The sequence below is a fragment of the Cervus elaphus genome, chromosome 4 (genome assembly GCF_910594005.1).
Source record: "Cervus elaphus chromosome 4, mCerEla1.1, whole genome shotgun sequence".
Classification (NCBI taxonomy): Eukaryota; Metazoa; Chordata; class Mammalia; order Artiodactyla; family Cervidae; genus Cervus; species Cervus elaphus.
This window is the reverse complement of record NC_057818.1, coordinates 43967458-43984294: the sequence shown is the minus strand read 5'-3', so window position 1 is coordinate 43984294 and position 16837 is coordinate 43967458. Positions and strand designations below refer to the sequence as shown.

Below are 16837 nucleotides of genomic sequence, written 5' to 3'. Positions count from 1 at the left end.
CTCCCCAGACGTTTGATGGCGTGGGCTTAGGGTCTCCTGACCCCTTCGAGGGGATCCCGGACACAACCTTTACCCCTCGGAAAACTGTAGCTCCTACACCCTCCACTCAGCGTCTGGAGGCCAAGGCGGCATGGGGAAGGGTTTGCGCCCCGGCGCGAGCCACTCGGTCTGTGAGCTGCCTTTACTATCCCGGGAGCTCAGCTTCCACCCGGAGAATGGGCCCAACCTCCATCCCTCTCCTGGCACTTGCGCTCTAGGGACCCGTGCCAGGATTTAAGGGGTCCGGCCGCGCTGGCGCACAGTGGATCTCAGCACACAGACGGCTACGATGTTGGCCAGCTTCCTTCAGTCTCCTTGAGGGCAGGGACAGTCCTGCCTTTGAGCCCTGCTCCCCTACCCCCACCCCAGGAATGGTTGTAACTCAGGCAGCGGGAAGACCCACTTCTTAAGCCTTCTTGGGTCTGGGAAGTTCTTCCTAAGTCTGCCCCAAGTTCTCTCCTTCCTTCCAGGCCCGGGTTGGGATGGGGAGAGCCACGGGGAGTGGTGGGGGGGAGTTCCCTTTAAGGCAGGTGGGGGAGGGGGCTGCCGGCCGGTCTTCCTTCCGCCCCTCCCTGGCCCCGGCCGCCGGGGCTCAGGGCCCGGGCCCCGCGCCCGCGCATGCGCCCGCCTGTGGGCGCTGTCCCGGCTGCGAGGGCGGCGCGCACCGACAGCCGGACGGACGGACGGACAGGCGGCCGGTCGGACCGACGGGGTAGCGCGGGGAGCGCGGACGCGGCGGGACAGCGACATGGCCGGCCACACGCAGCCGAGCGGGCGCGGGAACCCGGGCCCTGCGCCCTCGCCCTCCCCCGGCCGGGGTCCCGGCCCGGGCGCCTCGGAGCGGGTGGCGCTCAAGAAGGAGATCGGGCTGGTGAGCGCCTGTACCATCATCATCGGTGAGCGGGACCGGGGCGGGCGGGTGCCTGGGGCGGTGAGGCCTGAGGCGGACAGCGGCTTGGGACAAGGAGCACCCCTCTCCGGGTGCGCCTAGCGGTCCGCGACGGTGGACCATGGATGAAGGATGCACGCCCGCGGCACATGCGGCGTCTCCCCTCACACAGCAGCCGCAGAGTTCGCAAGTGCCCGGAACTTCTGCGCTCGAACGAGGTGCAGGTCCCATCCACTGCTGGAATCCTCCTGCTGTCCTTATTTCTTTACTCTAAACTTCTGCAGGGCAGTTACCCTCAGTCATCATGTCTAACATGTGGTCCTGCCTTGAGAGCCGGAGCCTTGCCAAGTGTGCGGACTCTGTAAGCTGGCCTTCTGCTAAGACCCCCAAGTTCTGGGTCTTGTTGCTCGAGCAGAGTTCCTCCGGTGTGCAGAGTCCAGGTGCCATACGGTGTGATTTATTCTTCCAAAACAGGAGGGACTGTGGGTAGCCTGGACAAGTAGAACCAGCCCAGAGTGGAAATGGGTTCAGAGTATGTAATTAGTGCCAAGATTGGCAGCTGGACCCTGGCGCAGGGGGCAGAGCAGCAGTGATGGCTAAGTTGGGGTGGGCAGACCCCACCTGCAGAGAGGCTTCCTGGGCTGGGACCCCACTTCTGTCCTCTGGCCCAGCTTCCCCACCTGAGAATGAGCGCATACATCCTGCCCCCATATGGGGACTTCTGGGGAGGCAGAGGGCTCAGGGCCCAGTGAAAACAGTGGTGGGATTTTCCTCCTTCTGTCCCAAGTGGTGAACAATGACACCTCAGGAAGTGGCTAACCCAGACCTGTGCCTGTGTCCACACAAGGTGCCCCAGACACCCTTGTGGGAAGAGTCTGTTCCATCTCCAGTGCCCCAAGGGACAAGGACTGGAAGGATGAATGGAATGGACTTTGACTGCTCTCCCTTTATCACCCGCTCATTCTTCCCATCCCCAGTCAGTGGGAGCTGCTTGTTCATCCTCAGATCCCTGGAGATGGAAAAAGTTGGGGGCTCAGGAGGACAGTCTGGGGTCTTCACTTCCTCTTCATCTGCCCCCCCCACCCCCCACACTGGAGCTCCTGAGCCAAGGCTGGGGTCTAGCTCTTGGTCAACCCCCACACTCACACTGAGAGTTGCCCCAGGACGCAGCCCCTGTGCAGGTACCGCTCTGACTCACCCCCCTTGCACCTGGAAAGGTATCTTCTAGGAGCTGATCCTGATCTGGTCTGGAGCCCTGCTTGACCTCAAGTGCCCCTGCCCATCTGCTGGGAGGACAGGCTCCTTCCAGGGATTCAGTCAGGGTACTGGCTTGAGCTTTGCCCTGATCCACACCCTCTCCAGGAGCTGTGCCCCCAGAAAGAGGAAACCCACACATCATGGGTGTACCAGGGGGTCCAGAGGCTGGCCAGCTACAGTGCCCAGAAGGGGCAGAGAGAGATGTGATTCTTCTGGGCTGCCTCAGCTAAACCCAGCATCCTCAAGCATAGACCTACTCTGCCTTCTCCCCATATCCCATCCCCACTCCCCTAAGTCAGGCAGAGGCTGCTGGCTCATTTCGCCTCCCGAGAATGCCCTGGTGGTGATGGTGGGAGAAGATGAGGCTAACTCAGTAGGAGTTTTTCTGTGCAACACAGGTCTGCCCTCACAGCTTCCCCACCTTTCTTGCCATTTTTGCTGTTCCAGGGCCACTGTTCCCTTGGCCTTAGGCCTTGAAGACTGAACTGGGGTTTAGGAGTGACTTAGCCAAGGGTGGCAGACTCAAAAACAGAGCCCAGATGATCTGACTGCAGCCCAGGACACTCAGGGGTGGTCCTATAACCCTACTTGGGGAGTTGTGAAGGGTTTCAGCAAGCAGGAGGCTAGACTGGGCAGAAAACAGACAAGGGGAGAATGGACCTATTCCAGAAGGTGACAGACAAGGCAGGTGTGGGCTGAATCACTGCACTACCATCTCCCACCTGATACCGTGAAGGTCCCCCTCTTCACTGTTCCAGGGGCCCCATCTCCCACATCTTATCCCACTTTCCTGCTCTGGGGAGCCTGGTCAGAGTGAAGAATGTCTGCAAAGTATCCTATTTTAGCCTAAAAAGTCTTGAGAACTTTATAGCCTTCTTCATAATCTTTCTTGTTTATTAGCAGCTACTCTTCTTATCTCCAAAACTTCCAAATAAACTCTCCCAGAAGAACCTGTAATTCTCTCCCCTTGCAGCCCCTCCCTCAGGCTGAGTAGGGCTTTGGGCTGGAAAAAGACTCCACCTAAAATGTGCTTAGGACCGCTGAAGGAAGCACAGCTGGAGAGAAATGAGCCAGCCTGGAGGAAAGAGTCCTCTGGGGCCGGAGCTGTGCAAGACATCACTACATCCATCTATTCAGAAAAACACGCCTGGCTACATTATGAAAACACAGTCTCCCTTTATCTCACATGATTGCCCACCTTGCAAGATGGGAATTTTCATACCCACTTTATAGATATAGAAACTGCTCTTGAAAGTTAAATGATGCTGCTGCAAGGGGTGGACTTGATATTTGGAACCAGAATTGGACTCCTCTCCCAGGCCAGCATGCTTCTTCACGCTGCTCTGGTGCAGGGCAAAATCAGAGCCAGATTCAGAGCCCATGATAGGGGAAGGTTGAGGATTAAGCTGGGAGCTCATCCAACCAAGATTTACTGAACTCCTCACTCTACTATAAATAGACAAACAGGTGGATAGAGAAATCTCCTGTGACTCCTCACCCTCACCCAAGGCTGTATGTACAGGATTCCTTGTCCTGACTCAGGGACCACAAACAGCTACCTCCCCAGTTCATGCCCAAGGAGGGACTGTGCCCAGGTTCAGGAGAGTGAGAATCACCTGGGTCTGCTCACCAGGCTGTCCTGGCCTCCACTGTCTCCCTTTGACTCAAATATCCAGACTATGTTTCTGGATCAGGCTCAAGTGTATTCTGGGACTCTGGGGTCTCCTTTGTGAACCCCATCTCCTTAGGAGCCAGTACCTATGCATCCAGCCGTGGCCGGGTCCCTCCATTGTCTCCAGGGCTGGAGATTCTGGGCTGCTCAGGATAGCCCTCTTCAGAACCCTTGCCCACCAGCCTGTCTTTGCTTCACCATAGCCCCAATTTACAGATGAGGGAAGTAGAGAGCTGAGGCTGCCACCAGCCCGGGGTCAGATGCTTTTGGTGTCCTCTGGAACACCCTTGGGGGCTGAGGCAGCTCCAGCTCCAGTCAAAGAGCAAACAAGATAAAGCAGCTGAATGTTTAGCTGACGGGGTCATGATTAAGTGCTAAGGTGAGAAGATGATAGAGAGAGGTTTGTAGATAGGAGATGAGTCAGGCATGGGATGGGGTCCAGTCTGTGTGGGTCTTGCAGCCACAGTAAGGACCTTGCCTCTTTTTCTTTGTCAGATGGGAGCCCGAGGAGGGCTTTGAGCAGAAGAGGGATGGTGTGGGGTGGAATAGGATGGAATGGAACAGGATGGCATGGCATGACATGGCCTGGGGCTTACTGTGGGGGAGAGGCTGCGGCAACAGGGGCTGAAGTCGGAAGCCCAGTCAGGAGTCACCCGGGTAAGAGATAATGGTGATGGACAGCAGGGTGATGCTAATGGAGGTGCTGAGAGGAGGTTCAGTCCTGGGCATGTCTGGAAGATTGAGCCAAAGGACTTGTGATGAACTGGATGAAAGATGTGGCCAAGTAGAGTCTAGGTGGTAGCGAGTTGGGGCCTGAGCAGCTGGGGGCCTGGTTTGCCATTCATTGATCTTGAAAGACTGTGAGATGAGCAGGTCCAGGGAAGAGAGTTCATTCCTTCTGCTCATCACTCTCTCAAAAGGAAAGTGGGTCAGTCTGGTGGTACACACTGGCCGATTGGCAATTTCAGGCATGTCTTGGAAATGTCCCCGCTCACCTCTCTGGAGTTCTGCCATGACTAAAGTGGGCACTTGTGTCCCCCAGAGGGCTGCCTGACATGTGCTCACCACCAGGACACTGGGAGACAGAGGCTTCACCCAGAGCAATAGCAAGGCCCCCAAAGCAGGGCTCTGGCTGCTGACCCCAGGGTGTTGAGGTCCCAAGGGGCTCAAGTCTCCATAGGCCAGCTTGGGTGGCTGGGTGTCTCCAAAGTAGACGGCAATAGGGGCTACCCTTAAACACTTCCCAGGACCTCTGAGGTAGCAGACGGAATGAGTACAGACCCACATCACTCCCTCATCTCCCCATCTTACAGATAAGAAGGTTCAGAGAGTGAAGCACCTTGTCCACAGCCCCCCACCATGAGGGAGCTAGAGTTTGAATTCAGATTTAGGGGTTCTCAACCAGTCATTGGCCCAGCCTACAGTCCCAGGACACTTGGGGCTTACCAGCGGGAATTTTGAGTTCTTCCCTAGAAATCTCACGGGTCACATCCTAATGGGGAGGTGCTGGGACTCATTGCCCAGTGTAAGGGAAGGAGGCCTGGCCCATGGCCAGTCCCTGACAGGGCCCAGGAGCCCCGGAGCTGCTCTCTGTCGGGCCAGCAGGCCAGTGCGGGAGGAGGAAGCCCTGTCATAGCCATCTCACTGAAAAGGCAGGCGTGTGTAAGAGGACCTAGGCCCTAGGGGTTCCCTGTCCTTTCAGGGGGCTCAAACTCCTCATCTCAGCAGGTCAGGGCATAGTCCCTGCCCTCTGGGAATGCAGGGTCCACCCAGGATGGCAAATAAAGGAATCACTTCCTGGCCATCCTCCAGGTACCATGGGAAAGAAGGAGGAGCCATATTATAGAGATCATGGTGGGAGATCAGGGATGGCTTCCTGGAGGTGGCATTGCTTCTCGGAGGCCAGTGAGCTGGGAAGAGACCTGCCACAGGGGAGGACAGAGGGCCCCGAGCAGACCGTGTTTCCTCTGGCAGCTATGCGAGACACATCCATCCTGCCCAGCAGTACCTCTGCCAAAGTCAGGGTTGCCCCAGCCCTCTGCTGCCCCCCAAGCCCCATGGCCCTTCCTGGCAGAAGGGGAAACTGAGGCTTAAAGGGGGCAGCACAGGCCTGAGGTCACACAGCTGACTCCTGTTTTGGGGATGGGGTGGGGGGTGACAGAACCTCCCTGACCCCTCCCTGAATCAGACTCTGCACATTCCCCCCACACACACCCAGGACAGCCAGCCCCTTCCACCGGCACGACCTTCGCGGTCTACCCCGGCGACCTCCATAGTCGGCCACTGCCTCCCAGAAATAGGTCAGCACGCACTGCGGCAGCCGGGGGAACAATGGCCCTTTCTTCATTCCTCCACGGAGCCGGGTAAGCCCCATCAGGCCAAACATCTTAATGTGATAAAAACCACCCAGCTCGGGCTGAGGGAGGAGGGCCGGAGGGGGGCCCCCTGGTGGGGGGACTCATCCTCACCACCCTCCTGGGAGCTCTAGCCCCACTGAGGACCCTCAGGGACCACAGAGCAGCCGTCCCATTGGGTGGATGGGAAAGTGGAGGCCTCGGAACACACATTCCTCCAGCCCACGGTCAGTGAGACACCTGACCAGGTGCTCAGCAGTATCTCCCAGCCCATCCTACCTTCCATGGTCCCTGCCCTTCCTCCACTTCCTCCAGAGCAGGGTCCCCCGAAGGTTGGACTTGTCCACTGTGCTTAGTCACTCAGTCGTGTCCAATTCTTTGCAACCATGAGCCATACCCTGCCAGGCTCCTCTGTCCATGGGGAGTCTCCAGGCAAGAATACTGGAGTGGGTTGCCATGCCCTCCTCCAGGGGATCTTCCCAACCCAGGGATTGAACCCAGGTCTTCCGCATTGCAGGGGGATTCTTTACCATCTGAGCCACCAGGGAAGCCAATGAATACTGGAGTGGGTAGCCTATCCCTTCTCCAGGGGCTCTTCCCAACCCAGGAATTGAACCGGGGTCTCCCACACTGCAGGTGGATTCTTGACCAGCTGAGCTACCAGGAAGCCCAGATTTGTCCACTGCTGTTCACCAAATCTGGCAGAGCTGATTCTGCCAGGCCTGAACATGGGGGCTGAGAAGGGAGGCCTGGACCCACCACCACCAGGAGCGATAGGCAGGCATCCCTTCTGGCTCTGTGGTCCCTTCTCCACACCCCTAATCATCCACTTCTGGAGGCGCCCCCCTCAGCAACATCCCTCCTCCTTGCCCTCTGGCCCTCACCTAGCCCTTTTGCTCCTTGCATAGCCCCGTCCCACCCACATGGTACCAAGAGCAGCCAGTGGACCTCGAATGGGGTTTTCTGACACCTTCCAGCGCAGACCCAGGGCAGAGACTGGAGGATGTCCAGGCCTGGAGGAAGAGGGCCCCAAAGACCTCAGAGACACCTGCTGGCACACGTGTCCCTTTGAGCCACGTGGGGAGAAATCCTGCACTGTAGCCTGAGGCCACATGTCTAAAACAACAGCAATCTCCACCCCCCGCCCATCCCCCAGTTCCCAGCATCCAAGTCTCCAGCCAGTGGGCAACAACTAGTGATATGTCCCTTTCAGATCCCAGCCTTGGGAGAGGAGGTGCCAGGTGTGGCTTCCCCCAGGGCTACCCTGGTGAGGCCCTGTCAGACTGAACTGTGCAGGGAGGTGGGGGTCCCCACGGGGGGGTGGGGGTGGGGGGGGCGCGTGGCTCAGGGCCCTGGATGCACCCAGCTCCTTCCAAGGCCACCCAACCCCCGCTGGCTTCCAACCTCCCTGGCTTTTGGCAAATCCTGCTCCACCAGATCCTGAGAACAGAGGCTCTACTACCAGACAGAGTGAACTCAAAGACCCTTTAGAAACCCGAGAGCCCACCGAGGCCCCGGGCCCCATGGTGGATGAAGGAGGTGGCCCTTCTCCCCCTGGAGGCGAGCTGAGGACACAGCCTACCTGGGGGCAGGCTGGGAGACAGGAATTCTTTCCTCCTTATCTGGATGTATTTAGGGCTCCGGGGATGTGACTGGAAAGCCAAGCGGGGCATCGTGGCTGTCCAGACTGGAAATCTGTGTCGACCGGGTGGAGGTGGGGTAGGACTGTGGACAGGGAGTCCATGCAGATGGGCGGCCCCAGCTGTGTCCTCGTCCAGACCCGCCTGTGGGCCCTGCAGGTGGAGCCAGCAGACTCTGCCCTCATGGTCGTGCGCTCCCCACATCAGCCCAGCAGGTGGGGCCGTCTGTGGAGGGGCTGAGGCCCAGGTCCCAGGAGTGTTACATTTTTATTCATGTGGCCTGTGGGTGTGTACATGCTTGCGTGCTCAGTCATATTTGACTCTTTGCAACAGCTTGGACTCCAGCCCGCCAGGCTCCTCTGTCCATGGGATTTCCCAGGCAAGAATGCTGGAGTGGGTTGCCAGGGGATCTCCAGGGATCTTCCTGATCCAGGGATCGAACCTGTGTCTCCTGCATTGGTGGGCGGGTTCTTTACCAGCTGAGCCACCACGGAAGCCCATGCCTTGTGGGTTCTGGGGTTGTCTCCTCTTGGGCAGCCCCTAGTGTACATCACCAGTGATGTGACTGGGTTCATTAGCACAGATGATGAGGCCAAGGTCACCCAGAACATTATCCTCTTTGCCCTAACTGCCAGGGAGTTCAGGGTTAAGTGGGCGCTCAGCATTTTGCTCATTCTGGGAGCCTGCTCTGCAGCCCGCAGCTTGGCTCTCTGAGGGTCTCCCATTGTTCTGCTCCCAGACCCCATGAGTCAACAGAGTCCCACCCTGACCTGCGCCCGTCCTTCCAAGAGAGTTGGCCCAGGGGCAGGCCAGACTTTGAGACCCATGACCTGCCAGATTCCACTGGCACCCAAACCTAGAATGCCAACCACCCCCGCTGCTCCTGCCCAGAGTCCCCTTCTGGGAGGGCCGAGTGAAGATGGCTGCCCCCACTTCACAGATGAGAACCTTGGTCCCTCACATCGGGGCACGGGTGCCATTTGAGACCTCAGGCCATTCACTCATCCCATAATTTGCACAACAGATGTGTATTGACCACCTACTATGTGCTGGAGGCCCCAGATAAGGTTTCAGACAGTACACACAGAATCACCCAAAGATGCAAAGAACATCTGGATGCAGCTGTGAATGAGCTGAGGCTTCCCATACAGTACTTCACTGAATCCTCACAACAGCCCTGTTGTGCAGGCAGAACTCGAGAGGTGACCTGCGCTAGGAGAGATTCCTGGCTTTCTGAGCCTCTGCCAGGATTTCCCACTGTGGTCCTGGGATTTGAGCAGTAATTCCTGTTTGCAACCAGTGGGCTATTCCCAAGGGAGAGGCATCTGTGCCCAGACCCCAGGCTGAGCCAACTGAGTCCTGCCATCCCTGAAAATGCACCAGGTCCTCTCCCTCACCCCACTGCCCTTTGCCCAGAAGCTGAACCATTTTAAGAATACCAGGAAACCAGATCTCTTCTGAGTCTGTGTCCACAGTCTGGGTCCTAGGTCAGGGAGGAGCCCAGCAGGCAAAGGGCTCTCTGACAGGGAAAGAGGAGATGGAAGATAAAGAGAGTATGGAGCAGGGTCTGGGGCTGTGAAGTGGGAGGAGGAGCCTTACCAGGTGGTCAAGGAGGGCTTCCTGGAGGAGGTGCCAGTCCCCAAGTCACTGTGAGTTTGGATTTCAGCCAGTAAGAAAGTGGCAACAGTATCATGGTCAAGGTCTTGCTTTACAGAGGAAGGAGGTGACTGTAGGCTGACAAGCCTGGAGGCCTTGGCCAGGGTTGAGGGGCTGGGCTTGGGCCCTGTGGGGAGGCACCAGCGTGGCTGCCACTGCTTGGGCTTGGCCCACCTCATGGGACTGAGAGGCAGAGGAACTTGGAACAGGACTCATCTCTGGCAGGGAGCCTGTCTGGACAGACAAATGTGTCACTGCCCATGCCAGGGACTGGGGAGGGGAAATGAGGTGGCCAGAGTGGGGCTTGCAGGGTTTGAGCGGCCCGTGGCATCCACATGCCTCAAGGCCCACCTCCAGGGAGTAGCCCAAGCTCCCCTCCTCACTGCAGCATCTGGAGCTGCACAGAGAGGCCGGCCTGCTGGCAGCACCCCAGACCTGACGCCTCCCTCCCTTTCCCCACTACAGGAAACATCATTGGCTCGGGCATCTTCATCTCCCCCAAAGGGGTCTTAGAGCACTCTGGCTCCGTGGGTCTGGCCCTCTTCGTCTGGGTCCTGGGTGGAGGCATCACTGCCCTGGGCTCACTCTGCTACGCGGAGCTGGGAGTGGCCATCCCCAAGTCTGGCGGGGACTACGCCTATGTCACCGAGATCTTTGGGGGCCTGGCTGGGTAAGTGTGGGGCTCCAGCAGTTGGGGGTGGGGACAGCCTCTCCAGAACCGATGGCCTGCTGGGCCTCGAACCCCAGTATCCTCTTCTGCTTCTCACATCCTGGGGAGGTCATGGGAATGGGTGGAGGGAAGGAGGGAGTGTTGGATGGCCTTCTAAGGCCAGGGTGTGTGGGACCAAAGCCCATGCCACTCCAGCCAGACACTAGCTGGCCCCTTTTAAATAAGCCCCGCCTCCCTCCCAGGTGTTTACAGGTGAGAAGGGCCTTACTATGGAAACCTCTAGATGATGTCAGCATCCAGGCAAGCAGTGAGGGGCGTGATATTCCTATTAACGCTCTGCAAGAGCTTTCCTTTAAATAACTTCTACTGTTCCTTTAGTCACTGTGAATGTTAGCTAAGCGCCTGCTGCTTGCCGAGGGCCGGGACGCAGTGATAAAAGGGTCTGTCCCGGTGTTCAGGCTCCTTACAATGCAGAAGGGAAACCCCTCAGATGTGATCAAGACCAGGAGGAGCCTTGCTCTGAAAGTGTAAGAGGTAGCTGCCCAGTAGCCAAGAGAATAGCTGCCTACCACCCGGAGAAGGCTGCCAGAGAAAGCACGTTTGCGCTGAGGCTTGAAGGGGGAGGTGGGGTTTCTTTGGCTGACCAGTGAGGAAGGATGGGGCGCACGTACAGAGGGTGGTGGCCTGGGCGAGCTCAGGCTGTCTTCCGCAGCCAGAAGCGAGGTCACATCCACGGCAGACATCAGGGCTTGGCAGGGACCGGGCAGCCTATGGGTGGAGGGGAACCCAAGCTCTGTCTAGCTGAGCCATGCTGAAGTCCAGGAAGATTCCAGAACCATTTAGGAGTCTAAATCGGGGGGACGTGGTGGTCGGTGTGATATGAGGGAGGGGTGTAATGAGACTCCACTGATGGGCATTCCTGATTGGGAGGTAGAGACTTCAGGCTGGGAGTTGTCATTTGGATGGGGTCTTTGGCACACCCAGGAGACACTCAGTCAGGCCTTGGGTGGGGGATCTGGAGCACAGAGAAGTCTAGGCTGAAGAATTTAAAGCGTGGTTCTGAGCGATGTGGTCAGCGGCCTCTAAGAGGATGGGGCGTGGCGGGGCATGCACACCCCTCTGCGTGTGTCCGGGGGTGTTTTCCTCTGGGGAGGCGGTCCTCAAAGGGGCCTGGGACCCACAAAAGCAGAAGAATTGTGCTGTGTGGCTGGAATACTTGAGAAGATGGGAGAGGAGGGCCCAAGCCCCACCCCAGGGACACCTAACATCAAGTGGGTGGGTGGGTGGGTGGGCAGAGGGGAGCACCCAGTATGAGAGGGGGGCCAGGGAGCTAGGATGTCCCAGAAGTGAAAGGAGTGGGGCATGGGGGCGCTGTGTACAGCAAGGAGTAAAGAAGCAGGGCTGCAGAGCAAAAGCGAGGACCAAGAGGAAGCCATGGAGCTCGGCGCCCCAGAGGCCACTGGTATCCTTGGATAAGGCAGTGCCCACCCTCAAGGTGGGATGGACAGGGGGCCAGCACCACCCCCACGGACAGGCGCTGCCCTGGGTGCAGCCAGAGCCCCCAGGAACAGGTCACTGCTCCTGGTCATGGTTCCAGGTCACTCCCATGTGGGAGTGCAGAGGGGAGTTTCAGGCAGAAGGGACCTGAATCCTTCCCACCCTACCAGGGTGCTTTACAAGGTCCGGTCCCTTGGAGCTCACAGCTCAGAGTCAGCCATCTGTAGCCACAGGGCTCTGCCGGGGACTACTTCTGGAGCCAGGACTGGAGGTCCCAGGAGAGCCCAGCCCAGCTCAGGAACAGCCTGTGGCCTGGGACTTGGTGCTCTTAGAAGAGGGGTTGGTTCCCTAGTCTCTCTCCACGCCTGCCCAAAGGCAGCCCATAGCCGTGTGTGCTGAACAACCATCTCCGTTGAAACAGTTCATCAGCAGAGCAGAGACCTCGACAAGGTGGGCCCTGCCTCCCTGGACCGAAGCCGGCCTCTGGGCGCCCGCAGCAGCCCTGGGTACCAGGGCTCAGGGTGCAGCCCCGCTCCCCACACCTGGGCCCACTTGGCCGGGAGGGTCCCGAGAGGCCCGCCCCACTCGGGCCCTGGCTCATTCCAGCTTCCTGCTGCTCTGGAGCGCCGTGCTCATCATGTACCCCACCAGCCTGGCCGTCATCTCCATGACCTTCTCCAACTACGTGCTGCAGCCCGTGTTCCCCAACTGCATCCCGCCGGCCGCCGCTTCCCGTGCACTCTCCATGGCTTGCCTGAGTGAGTGCCTGTCGTGGGGGTGGGTAAGGCCTCTGTCCCCAGGGCCCACCCTGCAGGGTGGGACTTGGGGGTTTGTCTTTTGTGTTGTCGTTAAAAAAAATTTTTTTGTCCCTATGTGGACCATTTCTAAAGTCTTTATTAAATTTGTTGCAATAGTGTTTCTGTTTTATGCTTTGGCTTTTGGGCCTGGAGGCTTGTGGGATCGTAGCTCTCCACCCAGGGATCGAACCCACACCCCCTGCATTGGAAGGCAGAGTCTTAACCACTGGACCACTGGGGAAGTCCCCTGTGGGAGGACTTTGGGAGGGAGCATCCTGCCAGCTGCCAGCCCCCCATGAAGCTGGCCTCAGGGGGTGGGCTTCTGGTACTCTGGCTGCTGCACGGGACACCCTGTCCTGCAGCCGGGGCTGGACTTGGCCATGGCCCACCGTGAGGGGATCGGCCTCAGGTGCCTGCTCACCCACCCGCCCTCCTGTTCTTCCTCCCCAGTGCTCTTGACGTGGGTAAACAGCTTGAGCGTGCGCTGGGCCACGCGCATCCAGGACGTGTTCACCGGCGGGAAGCTGCTGGCCCTCTCACTCATCATTGGCGTGGGCTTTGTCCAGATCTTCCAAGGTAGGGCCGGGCGTGGGGCTGGGCGCAGGGCCGGGGAGACGGCGCTGACCCTTGGCCTCCGGACCCCCCAGGACACTTTGAGGAGCTGAGGCCCAGCAACGCCTTCGACTTCTGGATGACGCCGTCCGTGGGCCACCTGGCCCTGGCCTTCCTCCAGGGCTCCTTTGCCTTCAGCGGCTGGAACTTCCTCAACTACGTCACAGAGGAGCTGGTGGACCCTCGAAAGTGAGTAGGGCACCAGCCAATCCCTGGGAAGGGGTGGGAGAGGCGGCCTCCCCGCACAGGCCTGCGGTCACCTGTGGCCGGCCGGGCTGGCCATCAGCCTGGCTGCACTGCTGATCCCCACGATCAGCTCTGGAAAGGCAGCTGGGAGGCCTGTGTTCCAGCCTGACCCTGCTCTGTATGGCTGTGGATGAGTCACGGCCCCTCGCTGGGTCTTGGAAACACTGAGTCTCATTGTCTCCCTGTAAACGGATCCAGTTATGTGCTTGGCCAAAAAATTACACATGTGCACACAACATGGTCCCTAGAAAAGAAGCCAATGGCTCTGTCTGATGCTCGGCTGGGACCTTGACAGTGAACAGTTACAGCTGGGGCTGGGGGGCAGGCGGTGCTGATGGGAGTCCCAGGGGACCCTGGCCTGTGGACTGAGCTCTAAGGACACTCTGAGGATCTTCAAAGCTGATTCTGGCTGTATGCAACGTTCTTTTCATGTGCCGACATTAGATCCGCCCCCTCCCCCAGGATATTAGTGGCTCCTCCTCCCACCAGGCTGTGCCAAGGCTGGGCTGCGGAGTGGTGGGGAGACAGACAGACAGATTGCAGGGCTGTCCTCTCCCCTGCCCCAGGGCCCCCCAGGAGATGGGCTCAAAGACCTGTACCACCCTGAGGCCCCACCCCAGCCCCCCAAGGACTGACACTGACACGCTCCACCACTGTCCCCAGGAACCTACCTCGTGCCATCTTCATCTCCATCCCCCTGGTGACCTTCGTGTACACCTTCACCAATGTCGCCTACTTCACTGCCATGTCCCCCCAGGAGCTGCTGGCCTCTAACGCCGTGGCCGTGGTGAGTGGGGGGCCCCCTGCCTGGTCCCTGGCTCCCGCCCGGCCCCCACCCCGCCTCACACTCTGCTTCTCTTCTGTGTGCCCACCCAGACCTTCGGGGAGAAGCTGCTGGGCTACTTTTCTTGGGTCATGCCTGTCTCTGTGGCACTTTCCACTTTCGGAGGGATCAATGGCTACCTTTTCACCTCCTCCAGGTGACTGGGCTGGAGGGAGGGTGGTCAGGGTGAGGCCAGGCAGCCGCCCTGGTGCACGGGAGCAGCGCTGGGGGCCAGAGGAAGGGAAATCCCACCTGGTGGAGCCCGCCTGAAGGTGGGACGAGGAACTCCCAGGGAACAGAGATCTGATCCCACTTCTGAGGAACAGGAAGCAGGAGGGAGGCAGGCTGGACGAAGGGAAAAACTGCCCGGTGGGGGCTGCTGGAGCAGGCGGTCAGAGGTGACAGCTCAAGAGGGCCATCAGGTCCAGAGCGGAGGTGGGGATCTGGCCGGCGGGGAGGCCCCGGGCCAGGCTCATGGCCCCCACCCATCCATCCCCACCCCCCAGATTGTGCTTCTCTGGAGCCCGAGAGGGGCACCTGCCCAGCCTGCTAGCCATGATCCACGTCAGACGCTGCACCCCTATTCCCGCCCTCCTCGTCTGTGTAAGTTGGGGGACCAGGCTGGCAGGGTGGGGAGCCAGGGCCCTTCAGCAGCCTGGGTGGTGGCAGGGGGTGAGGCCTGGCCCTGTGGGAGGGGAGGGCCAGGCTCACCGACGTCCTGGCCCGAGCTGGCCGGCCCAGGGCTGACAGGAGGCAGGTGGGAGCCAGCCCTCAGCCCGGTCCTCTCCCAGTGCGGGGCCACGGCGGTCATCATGCTCGTGGGAGACACATACACGCTCATCAACTATGTGTCCTTCATCAACTACCTCTGCTATGGTGTCACCATCCTGGGTCTGCTCGTGCTGCGCTGGAGGCGGCCGGCGCTCCACAGGCCCATCAAGGTGAGGCCGGGGAAGGACTGGCTGGCTCACGTGCCGGAAGTAGTCAGGGACACCCCTTTACCCAACTGGGCACCAGGGGCAGCGACGGCAGCAATGGGGAAGCCAGCCTTTGCCATGTGCCTGGCCCTGCCTGGGGCCCTGTGTGCACTGGCATATTCAGTCCTTAAGCAGCCCTGTGAGGAGGGTGCTGTGGATACTCCCACTTCATGGACAGGAAAATAAGGCTAAGACACGGTCACAGAGGATTCCACGAGCCCACACAAAACAGAAGCCCCAAAAGCGAGCTAAGAGAAAAGTCCTCCCATTTGCATATCAATCCGTGAGCTGGAGAAGTAAGTGCTCAGTGCCTGAAATGTGGAACACTGAAAATCATTCACCTCCAGCCAAGTGCGAGCGGCCAGTCCACATACAGTCGCTGTGGGGAGCTCAGAGCCGCTGAAGTTGACAAACCCTCAACAGTTGGGCCAGCTGGGCCCCTCAGGTCTCAGCTCCCAGGAAATGGTCCGAGACCCCCAGGGATGGGGGGTGGGCCGGAGAGCTTGGGGGTGTGTCCTGCACTGCCGCCTGCTGCCCCCCAGGTGAACCTCCTCGTCCCCGTGGCGTACTTGGTCTTCTGGGCATTCCTGCTGGTCTTCAGCTTCATCTCGGAGCCCATGGTGTGTGGGGTAGGCGTTATCATCATCCTCACGGGGGTGCCCGTCTTCTTCCTGGGAGCGTTCTGGAGAAGCAAACCAAAGTGTGTGCACAGACTCACAGGTGAGCTGGGCAGCTCCCCAGGGCCTGCAGTTAGGACCCTCTTTGGGGTTTGCCCTAGAGCGGGGATCTCCAGGCAGCCGAGGTGGCCACATGGGGCCCAGCCACCACCCGACGTCTGCCGATGGAGTGGCTCAAGTGTCCGGGTCCCACGTGCAGAGAGCAGCTCCCTGAGGACCCCTGTCCCACGGGGTCAGACCCCAGCGTCCATGTGTTGGTCTGTCTGTCTGTCCTCAGAGTCAGTGACACGCTGGGGCCAGGAGCTGTGTTTCGTGGTCTACCCCCAGGGCTCCCCAGAGGAGGAGGAAAATGGCCCCTGCCAGCCCTCCCCACTGCCTGCCACGGACAAGCCCTTGAAGACACAATGAGACATTTGTGGAGCCTGAAGCAGCTGTTTCTGTTTACATGTTGTTTATTGAGGAGGTGTTTTTGCAAAAAAAAAAAAAAATTTTTTTTTCCTGGGGAAAAATTCTGACTCTTAGAAGGGCTTGGTAAGGAAGCCCTGAAGATGTGGACTGGGTCCCCTGTCATCACTGCCCCACTAGCTTTTCCTGGAAAGATCTGTGAATAAAACAGGGCTGGTGATGCACCTGTCTCAGGAACTTGTTGGGTCCCCCTGGGTGGAGGGGCATGTGTGGAACTGGCTGGAGCAGGTGGCTCGGGAGGAGGCTCTTGACTTTTGGGGGTTCTGCTGCTTGAGCCAGACACTCCTTCTCTGGGGTTGGCTCCTTGGGGTCCGGGGCCAACCCTGCCCTACAGGGGCGTGGAGGACTGAGAATTGGCTGGGTGTGCCCCTCTCCCCAAGACCCTGCTATAGGCTCAGCCACCCAGGAGAGCGTGGGGTCCCCGCCAGAACTGCCTTTCTTCCCATAAATCCCCACGGAGTGAGTGTCAGGACTCAATGGCCTGGCCTGGTTCACAGGTGGGGAAACGGGCTTTGAGACAGGATGGCATGGGTTTGGCTGAGGTCAATTGGTGCCTCAGCCTCTGC

At 59.2% G+C, this 16837-nt stretch overlaps 1 protein-coding gene across 2 annotated transcripts; it reads left to right on the top strand.

Moving 5' to 3' along the window:
• The first annotated feature begins 617 nt into the window (after nucleotides 1–617).
• On the top strand, nucleotides 618–16428 carry SLC7A10 (solute carrier family 7 member 10). 2 transcript variants are annotated; one of them, XM_043899084.1, is made up of 11 exons: nucleotides 618–935; nucleotides 9973–10177; nucleotides 12281–12432; nucleotides 12922–13047; nucleotides 13119–13272; nucleotides 13993–14116; nucleotides 14206–14309; nucleotides 14659–14755; nucleotides 14944–15093; nucleotides 15672–15849; nucleotides 16134–16428. In XM_043899084.1, the coding sequence occupies exons 1-11, from the start codon at nucleotides 788–790 to the stop codon at nucleotides 16319–16321; spliced, it is 1626 nt and encodes a 541-aa protein (XP_043755019.1). In that variant the 5' UTR covers nucleotides 618–787; the 3' UTR covers nucleotides 16322–16428. The 2 variants fall into 2 exon arrangements, with proteins under 2 accessions (XP_043755019.1, XP_043755020.1); XM_043899085.1 differs by having other exon boundaries at nucleotides 624–935; nucleotides 16084–16428.
• The last annotated feature ends 409 nt before the right edge of the window (nucleotides 16429–16837 follow it).

Bases quoted from the DNA above. Each gene is read 5' to 3' on its own strand.
- SLC7A10 (XM_043899084.1), top strand. From the start codon at position 788: ATGGCCGGCCACACGCAGCCGAGCGGGCGCGGGAACCCGGGCCCTGCG. The intron at 936-9,972 runs GTGAGCGGGACC...TCCCCACTACAG, and splicing joins CGCCTGTACCATCATCATCG to GAAACATCATTGGCTCGGGC. The intron at 14,310-14,658 runs GTGACTGGGCTG...CCCACCCCCCAG, and splicing joins TACCTTTTCACCTCCTCCAG to ATTGTGCTTCTCTGGAGCCC.